General features: G+C 49.7%; 1 protein-coding gene across 2 annotated transcripts in view; it reads left to right on the forward strand.

Annotated features, from left to right (window-relative positions):
- The first annotated feature begins 11,595 nt into the window (after positions 1 to 11,595).
- The window catches only part of GALNT10 (polypeptide N-acetylgalactosaminyltransferase 10), a 90,089-nt gene continuing 84,141 nt past the window's right edge, over positions 11,596 to 17,543 (forward strand). For both annotated transcript variants that reach the window (XM_074603991.1, XM_074603992.1), the window contains exon 1: positions 11,596 to 11,915. In XM_074603991.1, coding sequence (XP_074460092.1) covers positions 11,733 to 11,915 — 183 coding nt within the window. In that variant the 5' untranslated portion in view covers positions 11,596 to 11,732. The remainder of the gene's footprint in view (positions 11,916 to 17,543) is intronic.

Below are 17,543 nucleotides of genomic sequence, written 5' to 3' on the forward strand. Positions count from 1 at the left end.
TCCTCCTCTGTTCCATTTATTTCCCAGCCCTGCATCTCTGTTACTCCTTGTCTGCTATATATCTCCCGTTTATTGTTATTTCTTTCCCCCCTTTGTTTTAATAACTCTTTACTGTGGATTCTTGTAAAAACAGCTGCTCTAAAAAGTAAAAAAAAAAAAAAAAAAGAAAAAAAATATTTGGAAACAGATGCCCTGGCATTGCTTCAGCTGTAATCTGTTAGATTTATAATTCCTCCTCGGTTCAATATTGATTCAGAATAAAACAACTCAAAACATACTAGCAGCTCACAGCTTTTTGTAGTCTTTTGCTATCTTTCCTCCTCTCTGTCATGACATTTCTTTTCTCTTCATCCAAACATCTAAGAACGTACAGAGGAACAAACCAATGCAAGCTGATGAGAGACACCCAGGTGCCTGCAGAGCAGAGGGTTTATGTCTGGGGAAGCTCAAAAGAGTGTTGTCAGCTGACTTTTTATTGTTTTGATTTCTTTCCTCTTGTCCAGCATTATCTACCTCCTCTCAGCATCCCCCCTGAAGTCATTCCCCTGCGTTTCGGGGACTTACAGAGTCCCCGAGGCTCACAGGGAGGCGCTGGGCCATGGTACCTGCCCTAGGATGTGCCTGTGCCACCCCGCTCGGGTTCTGGGTGCAGGAGCCCAGGGGCAGGGCACCACGGCTCCTCAGCCCGTCTGCTGCTGAACGCGGCACAGGAGTTAGCAAGTCCCTTGACACCACATTGAAATGGAAAAGATATCATTTCCCCTCGGTAAAGTGCCTTGAGAGCCCTCAGAGAAGGGCAGGATAAAGCTATTAGCACACTTCTTTCAAGTCCATAAAAAAGAAACCCATTTAGGATGAATGTATTAAATATACAGCCTATATTCCCACCGGCAAGCACAGGCACCAGGAGTCCTTGTTGCCTGCCTGTAAGTGGCTTGAGGGCCACCCACCAGCATACAGATTTCTTCTGACTTACCCCACACGGATGAGACTGTACCTAAGTGCAGAGCAGAGGGCTTGTTTGGAGCGTAAAAGAGGAATCTGCTCCTTTGAACATTTTCCCGCGCATCAGATGGTGCTGTCTCTCTCTTACGTCTCAGTTTCTCCCAGGGCTATTTGGTTTGAATGGTTGGGACTATTTATGCCCGGCTCTTCCCTTCCAAGCCCAGTCCGCCCATGCTTCCCCCAGACAAAGCTCTGCCAGCCCTACAAGCTGTGTCTTCCCGGCAGAGCTCTCATTTGGGTACTGTAAATTAGCCTATCGATTTCTCCTTCAGCAGAGGAGGCAGCCTGGGCTCTCTTTAGCTTTTGAAACACCGGGTGGTCTCCAATTATCACACCTCACCCTTGCCACAGTCTGCAATCCCAGCATAGCCCTTTGAGTTCCCGCACAGGTTCCCCCTGCCTCTCCGGCCGCGTTCGCCTCCAGGGAGATGGGACCAGCTCAAGGGCAGCACGCGAAGCCCCTGTGCTTACCGAGAACCAGGCACTAAGAGGCACAAATTTAGGAAGTGGAAGTAAAAGATCAGTCTTATGATAGGGTGAGAAACACCGCTCCCAGCAGAGCTACACTGCTGCAGGGCATTTGATCTGGGGAAACAAGCTCCAGCTCTCCCAGCCAACAGCCAGGCTGGCTGGCTCAGCCGGGCAAAAAGTCTACCAATTCCTCAGGCTCTGCCACTTGTCAGCCTGGGGCTGGGAAACCCTCAAGCGATCATTTACATCGCTGTGCCCAGAATGGTGGGGATGCTCCCAGAGATGCTCCCAGAGGCTCTATACCAGCAGGAGAGCTGCTCTCCACGCTGTCTGCCTGCAGCCTGGGGTGTCCCCTCCTCCTCCAGCATGGAACTGCATGGTGGGGTGTGTGATTTCTCCAGCAGGCAGGAGGGACGTGAAGGTGCATGGTTTTAGCGAGCTCAAAAGCCACCTTTGGCATGTTAGCCCAACCTGGAATACATGCTACCAGGGGAAAATGTCACACGCAGGGGTGGCTTTCTGTGCCAAGAGTCCCCACAGTCCCCAGCCAGATGTCAGACAGAGTTTTCTGTGGCCGGACAGCCAACGTCTCCCGCTCTCTGCCCTGTTTGCAGCCCAGCAGAGCACACGGGCGGTCCTGGAAAGCCATCAGAGAACAGCAATAGTGAAATAACTGAGTCCTTTCCCCAGCGCATCTCGGGGGGGCAGAGGGGGTTGTGGGTCTGGGGGTGTCCCTATGCATCAGCACATCTTGAGCACATCAGCTGTGTGACACCAGGAATGCCTCCCAGGCTTTCAACAACAGGGGTGGGTTTTGCAGCTTCAGTGTATCACATTTTCTTTGCCATCACCTCCTTCCCACGGGAACAGCCCCAGGATTGAGCCCATACATGGGGGCTGAGGGCTGCCAGCCTCAGCGCTGGGGCCTGTCACCTGCCTGAGGTTTGTCACAGCGTCCTTGAAATCTGCTTGTGCAAAACAACTGGGATTTAACAACTTGGCAATCTCAGAGGGGAAAAAAAAAAGCAATGTTCTGTTGAAGCGTTTCCAACGAGCTCTGTGGTCATTGTGTTTTTCTTTCAAGAACTGATATGTTGGCAGAGATGAACACCCCATGCGCGGTCCCTTGGGGTGGCCCCTCTCTCCTGCGTCTCTCCCTCCTCCCCGACTTATTTCCAGCATTATTCCCCACTGTGGTCCGTCACCATTACTCCAGTTGTTAGTTACTCCGACAGTTGGCATTTCCAGGAATATACAAGCGGGCAGCCTTTCCTATGCGGTCCCCGATGCCTGTGTCAGGGATCGTTCCCATTCCAGCCCGGGGAGGGACGGGGTCCGTCGGGGAGAGGGGCAGTGTAGGCAGGGCTCGCCCGCCCCGGCAGCCACCGTGCCAGGAGCTGGCAGAACCGCCACCAACCAACCTGGTGTCGTCCTAATTTGATTATTTGTCGGCTGCCTTCGGGGTGCTGGAGGACGATGTATTCAGCCAGGACACGCACATGGGTTCATGAGATTCGTTAGGCTTATTGCATACCCCGTTAGACACAGTTACAAGAGCAAGTGGCTCTGACACAGCTCTAGCAAAATTCACAGTCGTGCTGCCCTTTCCCAGTCTGTCTTTATTTATATTTTCTGGAAGCGAAAAGGGAGCTGGACATGAGAGTAGCTGGAGAAACAGGCCGCGTAAGACCATAGGATAGTCCACATTGCTGTAATCCCTGCACAAGGAGCAGGGAAACACTATTTCCCAGCCGAGAGCATCTCTCCTCTGGTGCTGGACACATTTACTGTGTGTTCATGAGGTCCTGCTTTGTTGGCAGTGGGTAAAGGAACGAAGGGCAGATCTCTCCTGCTCTGCGCCCAGCGAGCAGTGCTGGGCTCTGCCGGGAGCTGGCGGGGACCCAGGGCGGCTCTCAAACCTTGATAAATCACAGCAATTCTTCTCCCTTCTCAGACAGCCCAGCAGCAAAGCAAGATGCTGCTCTCTGAACTCTGGTTCACCCGGCTCCTCCCTCGCTTGCTCTTCTGGGCAAACCCACGCGTCAGCTCCAGCCTGAAATCTGGGAGTCCCAGAACTGACCTTCTTTTTCCGCCTCCCCCCTCTTCCCCCTCCCTGTTTCCAACAAATTAAGGAAGCAAACATCATATCTGCAGCTGGGCATGCTGGGCACAGCAGACCGTGATCACCTCCCCTTTGCCTCTACTTTGTTAATTGGGGAACCCCTGACACCACCCCACCAACCCCAGCCCAGCACGGGGACCACACAGCTTGGGCCAAGGGATGTTTGTGGCTGTTGTTTCCCCTCTGCTGCCTCTCCATGATAAAAGCTGGGCTCAGCCTCAGCTGTCCCTGGGAGGATGAATTTTCCTGACTCCTCTGAAGCTTTTAGGTGTGTTTCCCAGGGGGAGAGTCTGGGAGAACCCCATGGGAAGTGCTTTGTCTTGCAGTGTTATGTACTGCAAGATGATGGTTATTAGCACACTCGAAGAAGCTGCCAGTTATCTTTCATCCTGCTGTATCCCCTGGGAATAAGGCAGAAACTTCTGCACAGTGCCTTGTTCAATAGGCTCAAGTCTTAACCATGGGGTCCTTTGGGCTGCTGAATTACAAATTAGCCATGGGGCTGCTCAATTACGAATCCTCGGCAGTAGCAACAGCGATGTGATATGACAACCATAGCCTGGGATGTCTCTGGTGTCTCTTGTTAGCCCTGCAGACTCATCTTCTAAGCAACAAAGATATGGGACATGCAGAGTTTTGCTTCCCAGGCTTCCTCCAAAAGCAGCAGCATCTCTCCTCCCTTCCTACCCCCACCCCAGCTCCGTGCTGGTGCCTCCATGCCGTCCTCCCCGCAGAAGGAGCCCGGGGAGCGCAGGCAGATTGCCAGCACCAAGAACTTGCGACAGCGGGTTTTCCCGGTGGTCCCAGGTTAATCACCACCTCTCATGCACGCAGCCACTCAAGGTTGTTCGTGCTGCCCCAGGAGACTCGTGACCAGCTGGGCTGCCTCACAGGGCAGGAGGAGGAGGAGGAGGAGGGTGGGAGGGATGTACTGCAGACTGCAGGGGGAGGAGAAGGAAGGACATTTGGGACCTTCAGGACAAGGGCAGCATTCTGCAGGCTGAGCTCCAGCTCTACAAGTGCAAATGTCTGGCCCAAGTGAGTCACTGCAGCATCTTCTGTAGTCAAAGGAGGGAAAAACACCTCCGAAGGAGCGTCTGCCTGTTAGAAGTGCCTGTCAGGACAAGGCTTTCCGGAGAGATGACTGCCTCTCTATTGACCTCTGGATAGTCTATGTGTACTTCCTTACATTAGAGTTAAAGAATAATGGGATTTCAGCTGAACTACAAGGTTCAGCTGATGGGAGGGGAGCTGTACAATTCCTTACACAATTTCTTTGTGTGTCTCGGAGGCCAGAAGTGTTAGCAGACTCTGAAGCAATCTGCGATATTGATAGAAAGAATGAAAGCAACCCTGGGGACACCAGGCAGGAGAAAGGGAACAGGAGGGTATCCAAACCTCCGGCTTTACACTATGAGTTCACATCTAAAAGATAGAAAACAGGGAAAATACATCAAGCAGCTGAGCAACTCTGTCACTGACTGATGGTTACCTGGAGCCACATGGCAGCCTGGAGGTATGAAACTCCTTGAAGATGGAGAGGGCAATGTCTTTGAGACACAGCAGAGGCATCGACCTCACCTGGCACAATTCATCCCATGGCCCTGAGCAGCGAGCTCCCAGTGGCACAGGGTCTCGGATCTCCTGGTGCGTCACCACGGGTCAGCACCGCAATGCTGGTGGGCACCTGCCCTCCCAGTCTCATCCTCTCATCCCATCCCACACCACAGCTGCCTTGCTTTTCTGCTTCTCAAATGCTGCTTTATCCGCCTTTCTTTTTAGAGAGAGAAAACAAAGGACAAAGGACCTGGTTTCCTTCTGGCTCTTGAACACAAGAGCCCTTGGAGAGGACCTATTTTAAGAAAGGAGAGCCTTTCCCCCTGCTGGAAAAGCGGCTCAGCAAGGTCAGGCTCAGCGCCGTGCCCTCCAGTTGGGCACTTGAGACACCTGCTAGCAGCCACTTCAGCCGCCAAATGCTCATCTAGCAGCAGCAGAAATCAATGTCTGCAGGACGTGCTCCAGCAGGATTCATGGAGAGGGTGGGGAGATTCATATCCTGGGGTGAAGCCCCTGCTGCACACCCCCTGCACCGGATCACTGCTGAGGCGGCTGCAATGCCACCTTCTCCCCTGGGTGGGCACCCCATGGATGACGGGTAAGGGCACCTACTGTGTGGCTCGGACCCCCTCCAAGGCTGAACATCTCACACTTTCAATCCACAGGGCTGAAGAAGCAGGAGGCTGCCATGAGAAGGGCAGCCCAGGCTCCCCTCGCTGATGGCAATCATTTTTCTTTTTCAGTATGAAAAATCCTGCAGCTGATTTAATGCCAGGTGCAGAAGGCAGGGCAGGATCCCGCAGAGGCCATTTGGCACATCTTGCTCTGGGCTTAGCCCCAGGGTTGTGCTCCGGGGACACATCTCACCTTGGAAAGCTCCAGTGTGTCCACTCCAGCCTTGCCTGGCAGGTCATTCCCTGCATTTTTGATTCTCCACTTGGGAAGGTGCTTCTCGACATCTGTTCTGAATTTGATTTTCCTCTATTTACATTTTATAGCCCTTGCTCCTCTCCCCTTGGTGGGGCTGCGTGCAGTAACTTGAGATGATATTATCCGTACTGCTTAAGCTTTTATGCACTTCACTTGAATTTTCTCATAACCAGCTTTATTTTTCTCTTTCTCCTGGACATCTTCAGCATTAGGCATTTTAGTGCTGGGTTAAGCATCTTTATCCTTCTTTCCCCTTTCCATAAGGTTAATTTTTAATGGTGTAACCAGAGTTTATCACACTTAGGAAATTAAAGGAGAAGTGTTCTTGATCCACTTCAGATTCACCCTGAAGAAGACCTTGGACCTCTCTCATCCCGGTGCATCCAGCAAGCTGGGAGAAGAGCAGACCTCTCCTCCAGGTTCAGCTCAGTGATGCACAAACTACTCATGTTCCTAGGAAAGCTGCAAACCTCCCTCAAAATCAGCTCTATGTTGCTCTCATATATGCATCGGAGAATCTGCTTTAAGTTCCTCCTTGCTAAAACCACGCAAGCCCACAGCGAGCACATTTTAAAAGCTGGTACCTGTTCCAGGCATTAATGGCTGCTACGGGAAACAGTTGCAAAAGTGAGGCTGAAGACTAAGACATCCAAAGCTGCCTTAATTATTAGAGCGTGAGCTTCCAAATCCCTCGAGAAGCGCAGAAAATGTTGGCCTCAAAAGTCACGGTGTGCTCAGAGAAGCGGCAGCCAGGGAATTTTGGGGACATCTTGACTGCAGTCTGCCTGGCTGGCTCCATCGGACTTGGAATCAGTCCGATTCATTGCAGCAGCCCTGAATTCAGAGCAGAGGGAGCAGACAAGGCTCATTGCCTATTCCAGCCAGAACGGCTGCAACAACAGTTACAGTTTTCATTTATTTTTTTTTTAAAAAAAGGCTACTTGACTAGATGGCCAGGAATTGACCCTCTGTCTCCTCATCCCCAAACTGACCCCCGTTGATAATTAAGCACATACGTTGGGAAAGCAGTGCTAGAAGTAAAGCTGTCTATGTGCAAGGCTTTGCCTGGAGAATCAGGGTCCTCACTGACCACCAAAGCCTGAAGGGGAGAGCAGGGACCCTCCAGTCCCTGCAAAGTCCAGCCCAGTTTACTCCTGGGGGGAAAAGCATATTCCCATGCAAAGCAAATCTCCGGGCATGTAGGCGCATCTGTTTGCGATGTAGAATGCACGAGGCTCATATCCCTCCTTGCTTCACGCTCTGTTCCAGTATTTATCCTCCCAGCAAGCCATCGCCGCCTCGTCCTCCAGAGCTGTGCTTCAACTTAGACATCAGCAATTTCCCCTGCCACAGGTGATCAGTGAAATTACCCACCTGATTTAAGGCCAGGGGAGTTAAAAGAGTGTTACGCTCCAGGAAACTCTTCCAACAGCTTGGTTGCTTTTGCACCTCTCCAGGCTGCAGACAGACCCGGCCATTCCTTCCACTTTGCACTAGGCTGGGGGAGCGGCTGCTGGCGACAGCATCGTTTTCCAAACAAGACCCTGAGCATCCTCCAGCAGCATTCAGCTTCAGCCGCCTTCTGCCCACGTTGCTGGGCTCAGTTTGTCCAAAGAAAATGCAGGCAGATTTCCCTGTTGACCGCGGGGATTTTGCTTACTCAGGTGGATCCACTGGGAGTATCAGAATTTTTATTTTATTTATTTTTCTGCTAAAAGCTATGCATAGGTCTGTTCTATGTAGATAAGCCCCCAGGTCAGTCACGCCACAGATAACTCCCTACTTTGCTTCCCAGCCAGGGCACATGGATTCATGGATGTTGATGCTGTCTCTCTGTCCCTGGGAGGGATGGGGAGAGGGTTGGATGCCCTCCCGCAGTGCCAGGGCTTGCAATTTCTTTTTAAAAGCCTGTAATCATCCTCACTTCTGTGAGCTATTCAAACATTTGCATTGTTTCATAGCATCTCAAGTGCCGGCTGGAAGCAGCTCCAGGTTTCGGGGGAGCCCAGCAGGATCGCTGTGAGGGCTGTGCCAGCAGGCACCCCCCACCGAGCAGCAGAGGAGGCCTCTGCTCCTGCCAACAGGTGAGCCGGTTCCTGGGCATTGCCTTTTATCAGGAAAGAAAAAGGGGGGAAAAAAACCCCAACAAATCAATTCTGTTCACATGAGATTTGAGCTGGAAGGATAAAGAAATGCTGTGGAAAAAAAGAAGTCCTGTTGTGACACAGCCATGGCTGAGATTCATTCATTTTTAAAAATATTTTTTTCTTTTCTTCTCCTGGTTAAAAACAAGATTTGCACAAAAGAGGCAGCGTCACCCAGCATACAAACATCTATCCAAAAGCCCACCCAAAGCATAAGCGGAGGAGTTGACTTTCCCTACGGGTGCAGTCTGACACAGGGCACAGCGCAGACATGGAAACCTGCACTGGAGTTTCCCACTCCACCCCCCGTAGTGGCAACTACGTAGTGGCAGCACCCGTGAACCCGAGAAAAAACCTAACAGCCTCTTGCATGACATTTTGCTCCCCATATTCCCTTTGCTATTAGAGGCAGATATGCCATCCCTCTAGCAGTATTTTCTCCCTCTAACCTGTGCGATTCATCTGGCACCACAGCTGGGGGACACAGAAAGCCAGGTCTCGTCTCACTTATGCCCACTTCTTAGGAGAGAGGTGATCCCATAACCGTTCAGCTCTCTTGCAGGGATGCAAAGGACCTGCTGCTTTCCATTACCCATCCCTGCAGGAGTCCCAAAGTCAGAATCCGTCCCTTCGCATGAGTCAGTCCTTGCCCGGAGGAGCTGCAGCCGGAGGAGACCAGAAGGCAGGAGAGCGCTGATTCCCTCCCGATGCCATCTTGTTTCCATGCTGTCATGCCATCTGTGGGCTGTATCTCAGGAACTCCTGTCACATCCACTCCCATTAGCATTTCGCAATGCACTCTTGCCCTCTCCCAGCATCTGCTGACCAAGTGCCCCTGGTCACCCCTGCTCCTCATCCTTCATCCGGGGCTTCATCACGCCGCTACCCACTTTTGCTGTGCTCTGCCCTGCAGCATCTCAACACAGGAGCTGCAAACCGGGCAAGCCAGCTCACTAGGAAGGAGAGTTTCCAAATGAGGATTGAGCTGATGTTAATTTATCCCGTATTTTTTTTGAAAAGATGCCTTGAGAAGGTACACCGTTTCCCTTTCCAGTTAGAGGCTTAATAGCCACAGGTTTTCTTCTTTCTCAGGAACATAAATCCATGTTTGTTTTCCATGTAGCCCAAGGTATTGGATCCAACGGGCCAAAATCAGAGCTCCGTCTCCACCACAACACTTCAGGAGAAAGAGGAGAGGGAGAAATGCTGGACCTTTAGTAGAAGAAACACATCTGCTTATTTGGGACCGAGGCAGCTCATCGGGGTATGAATGATTTTACTTGGTAACCCCAATGGGATTAACTCTGTCTTAAAGTGGGAAGGAAACACCTGGAGCATCCATTTCCAGTGTGACCACCGAGGAGCAGCCAGACTTCAATTCCTACGAGGCTCTTCAGAGGGTTTGATCGTTCAGGATGCTCTCAAATACAAAATACTGACCTACCGGCAGCACCATCCATATTCTGTTCCCATTTAAAACTTGTGCAACTCTGCTGAAGTCAATTTACGAGGCAAACATTTAATTTAGCAAGCAGGCACACAATCCTAAATTTAAACATATGTCAAGCCAGCTAGTAGCTTTGTTTTAATTAACTCTCAAACTTTGTGGCTGTCATTTCTTTATATAAATGAGGATGTTCTGCCAAGGGCAGACTGTAATCCTGTGTGCATACCTACGGAACCGCCTGCTATTTCACAACCACTTTTCGAAGAGCTCTTGCAGAGGCAAGGGGATGGGGATGTTATTATAAGGGTCCATATGGCAGTACGCTGGCACTGCAGTATTAAATCAGAGGTATTGTAGCTTTCCAGCCTAGATTCTCACAGTACCAGGTAATGTATATGTAGCTTTATTGTTGAACAATTTTACTGGCTATGCATTATTCAACAGTGGCCAAAGTCTCTGCGCTGCCGCAGGTGATTCAGTGATGATAAAGGGAATACGTTGTGCTCTAAAGGCAGGGGCAAAGGGATTTCATGGGTTGGTATCTTCTCCACCCAAGGAGGAACAATGGAAGCATTTACATTTCTAGTAAAGAAATCAGCTGGCAACGAATTCTCATCGATAATTAAAATGAAAGTACAAGCTGCCTTAACATGTAGTTAGACTTAGGAACTGTAACCTGCTCTCTAAATTAAATGCTTTCCTTGATAATTTTTCTCTCTCAGCAGGCACTGAAATCTGCTGGAAGATGCCATCTAGCGGGTTATGGAAGTTTATTTAAGTTTAAATCCACTTGCTGGTGTGGGGTGAGGGTGGCAAGAGCTGCAAGTGCTGGGGTGTGTAATGTTTTTTGTAGGCTTTCTGTTGTTTTTCTAAGAAATAAAAATTTCCCTGTAGGGGTTTACGTGCAAAGAGACTTAATATTTATTTTGCCAGTCCCCTCAGCAGGGGACTGGACTGACACAGCTTTGCTATTGACGTTAGCCGAGCCGCAGGGCTGTTCCGCTGGCAGGGCATCTTCCCAATCACGAGGGCTGTTTGCTTCACTTAAGAAATGATTCCACTTCTCATTTTTGGAAAAGCTGTACCGCCGTTGTTTTCGTCTTAATAAAAAGCACCCCAACACCATCCCATGCCTATAACTTATCTAGTTTATGGTACAGTAGCAGCCACTTAATTGGTACCCGAATGAACAGCATTCCTTTTTAATGGGAGCCGTCACTAGGGACGTGACACGGAGCAATCCCGCCTGTGGATAAGGCCAGGTGAGGGGAGCAATGGCATCTCCATCCATGGAGCGCTGTGGATGGCAGCCTGGTCCCCCGGCTGCCGTGTGTCCGTGGGGCGAGCATCAGCCCCTTCAGGCTGCTCTCTTCTCCCCCGCAGACCCCGGCCCAGGCCCCAGGCGCCGTTTACACCGGGGGCCGACTCCTTCTCGCCGCTCCCCCCGCCGGTCTCCTCCGGTGCCGGCCCCGTCCCAACGCGCTCCATCCCTCGCAAACCCCTTGTATTTTTTAGGGAGAGCATCAACCAGCGCCTGGTCACCCCACGGCGCCCGGCCAGCTCCTGCCGCAGGGGCCGGCGCTTAATGGCCGTGGTTAATACCGCTGGGCTGCTAATTGCGGAGCATCTCTGGAGCAATTAACTACCTTGCGTCCCCCCCGCTCCCCGACGGCCAGTTGGGAGCCCGCTCCCCGTCCGCTCCCGCGGCGCCCACCCAGGCACCCGCCGATGCCACGGCATCCTTCCAGAGTCGTTATTAGAGAGTCATTAAGAGAGGAGGGTCATTAGTGGGGAGTGAACGGGGAGGCGGGGGGGGGCGGGAGGGGAGAACGGGGGGGAGCGGGGCGGGGCCGCCCTCCGGCGGCGGTGGGCGTGTCCGTCGGAGGCCCCGCCTCCCCCCGCGCGAGGAGCGGAGCGGAAGTGCCGGAGTTGCCGCCCGCCGCTGCCGCCGCGCGCGCGGGGGAAAGTTGGGTCCCTCAGGGCGGCGGCGGGGGCGGCCGGGCCGGGCCGCGCTCCCCCCTTCCCTTCCGTCTCCTCCTCCCCGGCGGCGGCTCCGATGCGGCGGAAGCAGAAGCGGCTGCTGCAGGCGGTGGGGCTGGCGCTGGCCGCCCTCGTCTTCTTGCCCAACGTGGGGCTCTGGTCCCTCTACCGCGAGCGGCAGCTGGAGGGCGGCGGGGCGGCCGGCGGGGAGGGGGCCGCCGCCGCGGGGCCGCCGGGGGCAGCGGCCGGCGAAGCGCCGGTGAGTGGCGGTGGGGTGGAGGGTGAGCGGCCCCCCGTGTGCGTGGGGGGGAGGCGGCCTGAGGGGGGCTGCCGTGGGAGCGGGGGCGGCCGCCTTCCCCTGAGGGGGGCAGCGGGAGGGTTCGTGTGGGGATGGGTGCGCTCGTTTGCCCTGTCACCGGAGAGACGCCTCGGCGGTGGCTGGGGAGGGGGGCGAGAAGCAGCTGCCGCCCCTTGTAGAGGAGGTGAGGCAGGGGAGTGTGTGTGGGTCTCCCCCCATAGCCTTCCCCTGAGGAAGGAGCTGCTTTTCTGCAGCCTGTGCCTGGGTTGGTGGGGGAACGCGAGTACTTTCTTGGCAGTTGGCAAATGCAGGGACCGAAGGGTCTGCTCGCCTTTTTTTGGCTGAGCTCGGTAAGGGAATAAAGCGAGGTCTTTCCCCGTTGCTCCAAGGAGTAAGGAAGGAGAGCTTGTCCCATCCATGCAAAGTAAAGGACAGTAATTCTGTCACCAAGGGTGCACCTTCCGTGCCATTTCTCTTTACCTGCTTCAGAAAGGTGTGAGGAACGAACGTCACCCATTACCTCTGGGTCCCTGCAGAGCTTAAGGCAAGGGCTAGCGGAAAGTACCAGGTGGAGCCTGAAGATGATGCCTGTGTACTGATCCTCCTGCGGGAAAAGAGGAGCGGATAACTCTTCCCGAGAGAGGCAGAGGATGCCTGCTGGATACGTGGCCTGACGATATTGCAGCACATGACCGCATTCCTTTCTTGTCCCACTGGTGTAGTAGTAAATTTAACAGACAAACCCTTCTGCTTAGAGTGCGAGACAGGAAGGCTAGATCACCCAAATTAGACGTTTGGAAGCTCAGTTTAGCTGCGTTTACTTTTGGCTACGTAATTGCTTTATCCCCTTATGGGTTTGGCTTTGTACCATTAAGAATGATTGGGACTTGAAAGCTTGAAATGTCAGTGTGTAACTATCAGTTCAGCTGCCACTCTACAAGGCTCTGCTTGTTCAAAACCACTTAAAACTCTTAATTGTCTAAATCTTTCCCCCCTTGTAGAAGGAAGGGAACCTACTGTGGCAATTTCTGCTCTGAGGGAGAGAAAGCCCGTCAAAAAGAGGTGTAGTCAAACTGAGGTTGAGCTCTTCCTTCCCAGAAGAAATGTTGTGGGTTTGGCTTTTTTTGTCAAATTCAAGCATTTAGTGTTAGTCTATGTATAACCATGATTATATCCTTGTAATATCCCGTATTGGTAGGGAAAGGGGTCAGCTCTTACCTGCTGTAACACAGATTTGTAGCAGATTGTGAAACCTGCACAGAAATCTCTTTAACATACACAGTCATCATTATGTGCCTGAAGTTCCTGATGTTACTGCCTTATGCTTGCATTTCTGTTGGATGCAGAGAATCTATTTTGTATGAGTGATAAAAATGAACCCTGTAGTCCACTGTTAAATAGCTTCACATGGTATGGTGTTATGGTGAAATGAAGACCATTGTAAAATCGTGTGTCTTACAGAGGTTATGAGGAGGAAGTTGGTAATTAGTCTTAGGAGGCTTCAAGGTTTGAGGTAGCAGCTAATTGTGGTTAAATCTGTACGGACTGAAAAACCAGTGAGAAGCTGACTTTTTATTTTTGGTCTTCCAAAATTGTCCTTGTACTGTGGGCTTTGAGTAGCTGTAAGCCAGGCAGTTCTTACGGCGCAGTACATCACTGCTGGTTTCTGTGTATATTCAGTGTTCTCAGTATTTAGATATCCCCATGTTGGACAGAATGTTGACTCCCACTTTTCATGTCTGTTTAAAGTATGTCAGCTGTCAGTAAATTGAGATCTGCTTTTGTTTTGATGGTGTGTTGAGCTGGGCAGGAAATTTCTGTGCAGCTTACAGGAGAATTCTCAATAAAACCTCTCTGCACTTGTGTAAATTAGAGTTACTGGGTTTTAGGCTGAAGGCTTCATCTTCCAGTCTAATTAAGGTGGAATTATGGGCTGCAGTGGGTCTGTGAGTGAAGATATACTTGTATCATATGCCCATTTTTTTGAAGGATTGGGTCCTAAAAAGATAGCTCCTGTTACACTGAGCAAGGAAAAACATCCTAAAGGACAACTGGCTGTCTTGGTAAAAATAATTTCAGGTGAAGCAGAATAAAGACAAACCAAATGTTTGGGTTTTTTACTGTTGTTGTAGAGTTATCTGCCAGCTGACTGCAGAGAGTTTCAGTGGTTACAGCCCCTCTTCCTTGGTCCTGAAATGCATTCATGGTTTTTGTACTACTAATCAACTTCCAGCTTGTAAATGAATATGCTGTTTGTCTGCTTGTTCATGAAGCCATTCGGTAGAGCTGACTTCTTAATACCAAAACTCTAGATGATAGGAGGCTATATAATAAAAAATGATATTCATAGCAGTCAGAAAAGATTTTCTTCTGTTTCTGGCATTAATTTGCCTTTTTGTGCGGGCTAGTCTTTGAATTGAGGACGTTTCTGATGTGATACAGAATTGAGCTTTTCAATGAAATCTCTGTCCAGGCTCATTCTTTCTCTTTAAATGGTGTCTGCTGTTTCAATCAGTAATTTTATCTTTCAGAGTAAGAGCAAAAGGGGGGGAAAGGTTTTAAGAAACAGCTGAATTAAAGCTATAAGGCAATTCCTAGCATGTAGAGTTGTGATGCTAAAATTTTGAAGTTTAAAACCTGCGAGGAGTTTGTTTTGTTGTCTGTCTACTGCTACATGGTACCTTCAAAATGGCAATATATCAGTGTAGGTGATTTTGCCTTATTGAATCTTTCTAGTGCCTGAAACAAATGTGTCAGAAAATTAAGCAATTGGAAGCCATGTAAATATATTCTAGGAAAGATTATGCTAAACGGTTTCTGCAGAAGTGCCTAGGCAGCTAATTGCTTCTGTATTTACATGTTCAGGGGAAACATTATGGTGACTGAAAATAATGTATTGCTTTAATAAGGTGGATTGGGTCTGTGTTCTTTCCTGCTGCCTTTGGGTTTGCTCTTCCGCAGCTCTGTTGGGTGCTTCTTGCTCTGCAGAGAAGGGATGGCCTTAAGTCATCAAGGTCTTGGCCTCAAGGTCGTGCTGCAGATCTCTTTAGAAAAGCTGATGCATTGAGTTACTCTTCACTACAGCTGCATGCTCAGAAGTGTCCTTTATCATTGTGTATGTGCAGTTGCTCAGCAGATGATATGAACTAGGAAGTCTTTTTTTTATGGTGTGTGTAACAGGTTTGGCTAGCGTCGTGGCTTTAAATGGGGGCGATGGTATCGAGGTACTAAAGTGTTTCTGCTGACAACAAAAGTATTAGCTTAGAAGCTTCTTAGACTTCATGATTGTACTTTTTTGCTCACCAGTATGTGCGTGTTAGTATGCTCATGTAATGCAGATTGACTTTTGTATCTTTTTCCTTTTTCTTAACAAGTATTCAGTAGGTAAAAACATATGATCACTAGATGAGAGAAAAAGAAGAGAAATGCAGCTATTCCTTTTGTCTTGTGAATCTCTGCTGTCTGCCTCAAAGGCTGTTGGACGTCCTCAGCTGAAATGTCTTAACTGATTTGTAGTCCTGCAGTATGCAAAACACAGATGAGTTAGTTTGTGGACTAGTGGTCTATGTTTGGGCTAATGCAAGTGTTTACGTGGCTTCTAATGCTCTGCAGAGATACCACTCTGGTCAGGCTGGAGATCCGCACTCTGTGTGGTGCCTGTTGTTGTGCGAATGTGACATTTCAACTCGGAGAGATACTAAGCTTGAACATCTCTTTCTTTGAATTGCTGGCTAAAAGCATTGTAGCAAATTAGCTGCCTTTCATTACATGTGTTTTTATCTGATACGATGCATGCTTTATGGAGTCACCCTGTAGCTTGTTGTAGTAGTAATTTGTGCTCTATAAATTCACTCATGAGCATGATGGAAGTATATAAATCACATAGGTGATTGTGTGGTGCCCTCTGCTGCCAGCTGACTGAAGTGGGATGTACCTGCCTGCTGGTAGGTTGTGAATGAGAAAACAACTGCAAACTTGTGATTGAAAAATGGTTTGCAGGAGTGATCCTCTTGGAAATTTTGGGGTTGTAAACTTTGCCTTTAGTGCAATTAAGCTTAAAGCTTCCAGCCAGTATTGCTGAAAATGTAGCCCTGATGGGGAGCTGAGTGGGGAGCGATGCTGTGCTGCCTTCCAGACTGCAGCTGCTGCTTGTGTCCTCCTCAGCAGACGAAGATGATCGGCTTTGCTATTCTGACCTGGGGGCAGCTATGAAGCTGTCAAGGATTGTCAGCTTCACGTTGCGGCTGGCAAAAGCTAATAAGGAAGAGGGTGGTTTAGCAGACTCTGTGCTGCCAAGGCTGAGAAGGGAGGAGAAGGGCTTGGGAAAAGTGAGAGGAAAATCTTTCTGCTCTCTGCCAGCCAGAGGTAAATAGAACAACTGACTTACCGTACTTGCTAGGCAGATTTCTTCAGCAGTTAGACTGGTTGTGCCCTAGACCTTCCTACTGCTGTTGAACTTTGGGGCCTGGCTCCTCACAGACCTCTTAGAGACTGCAGTGTTGGCAGTTGTATTTGCTAGTCACTCATCTGCTGATATAAAAGCAAATTTTATTTTGGTTAGCAAAGTGTAAAACAACTGGTGTCTAAGGACTGAAGTGCAAATGCTGGAGCTGAACAAGCCTGTTTTAAAGTAAGGGTGACGAATTACCAGTGTGGGCTACTCTAAAGTTGGTCAGTGCCCTTGTGAAATAAGCAGCTTTTCCTTGACTAGGTAAGTGTGGACCTCACTTCTGATTAGCAAAGTGAGCTGTAATGAACATGAAGTGGCTAAACAATCTCACAGCTGTGAAGTGCAAAGTAAATTTTGGAAAAGATGTTTATTAAGGAACTGGAGCTTTCAGTGGTCTTCACTCAGGACCTCATTATTCCTTCTGGTGATCTTTACTGTAACAGCAACACAGAGCTGAATGAACAAATAGGCTGTATTCTAGGTCTCCCGTGCTGTGTGAAAATAAAAGGTTTATTATACTTGCTCTTCTTTAGGGGTGGTTATCTCTATCGTGGAGCAGGTGCTCCTGTTATCGGACAAGTGGTTCTGTGTTTCTCCATTCAAACATGCTCCATATGCAGTTCTTAATAGCTGCAATGGTTACCTTTCTTCATGGAAGGAAGACTTCAGGGGGAAAACTTCTTGGCTCCTGGCATCTGGACTACTTCTTAGGTCACTGGTGAAAACTGCAACCATACAGTGATCTCCAGAGCTGTGTGTTTTTCCTGTATGAATATGGATCAAATCATGAGAGACAGCAAGACTTAGAGTAACTATAGTTACAAATTTTGTGGCAGATAACTGCCATCGTTTGACTAAAGCCACTGATAAACTAATGGCAAGTTTCCTACCACCAGTGAGGACCGTAGGCAGAAAAACGCTATCAACCAGACTTTCAGTTCTATGGTATCATCTTCTACTCCCTGTTTAAATACAGTTACAGACGTCACTATAAAAAGATAAAGAACTGCAGTTAATCTTCCTGTCACTCTTGTATTTGCTTCCCTGTGGAGCGAACTGTAACCTTACTTACATTGCGTAAGAACAGACTGTCTAACAAACTTTGAGGATGTTGTTATCCAGGTGTAAAAGCAATCCGC

Source organism: Larus michahellis, chromosome 11 (genome assembly GCF_964199755.1).
Source record: "Larus michahellis chromosome 11, bLarMic1.1, whole genome shotgun sequence".
NCBI lineage: Eukaryota > Metazoa > Chordata > Aves > Charadriiformes > Laridae > Larus > Larus michahellis.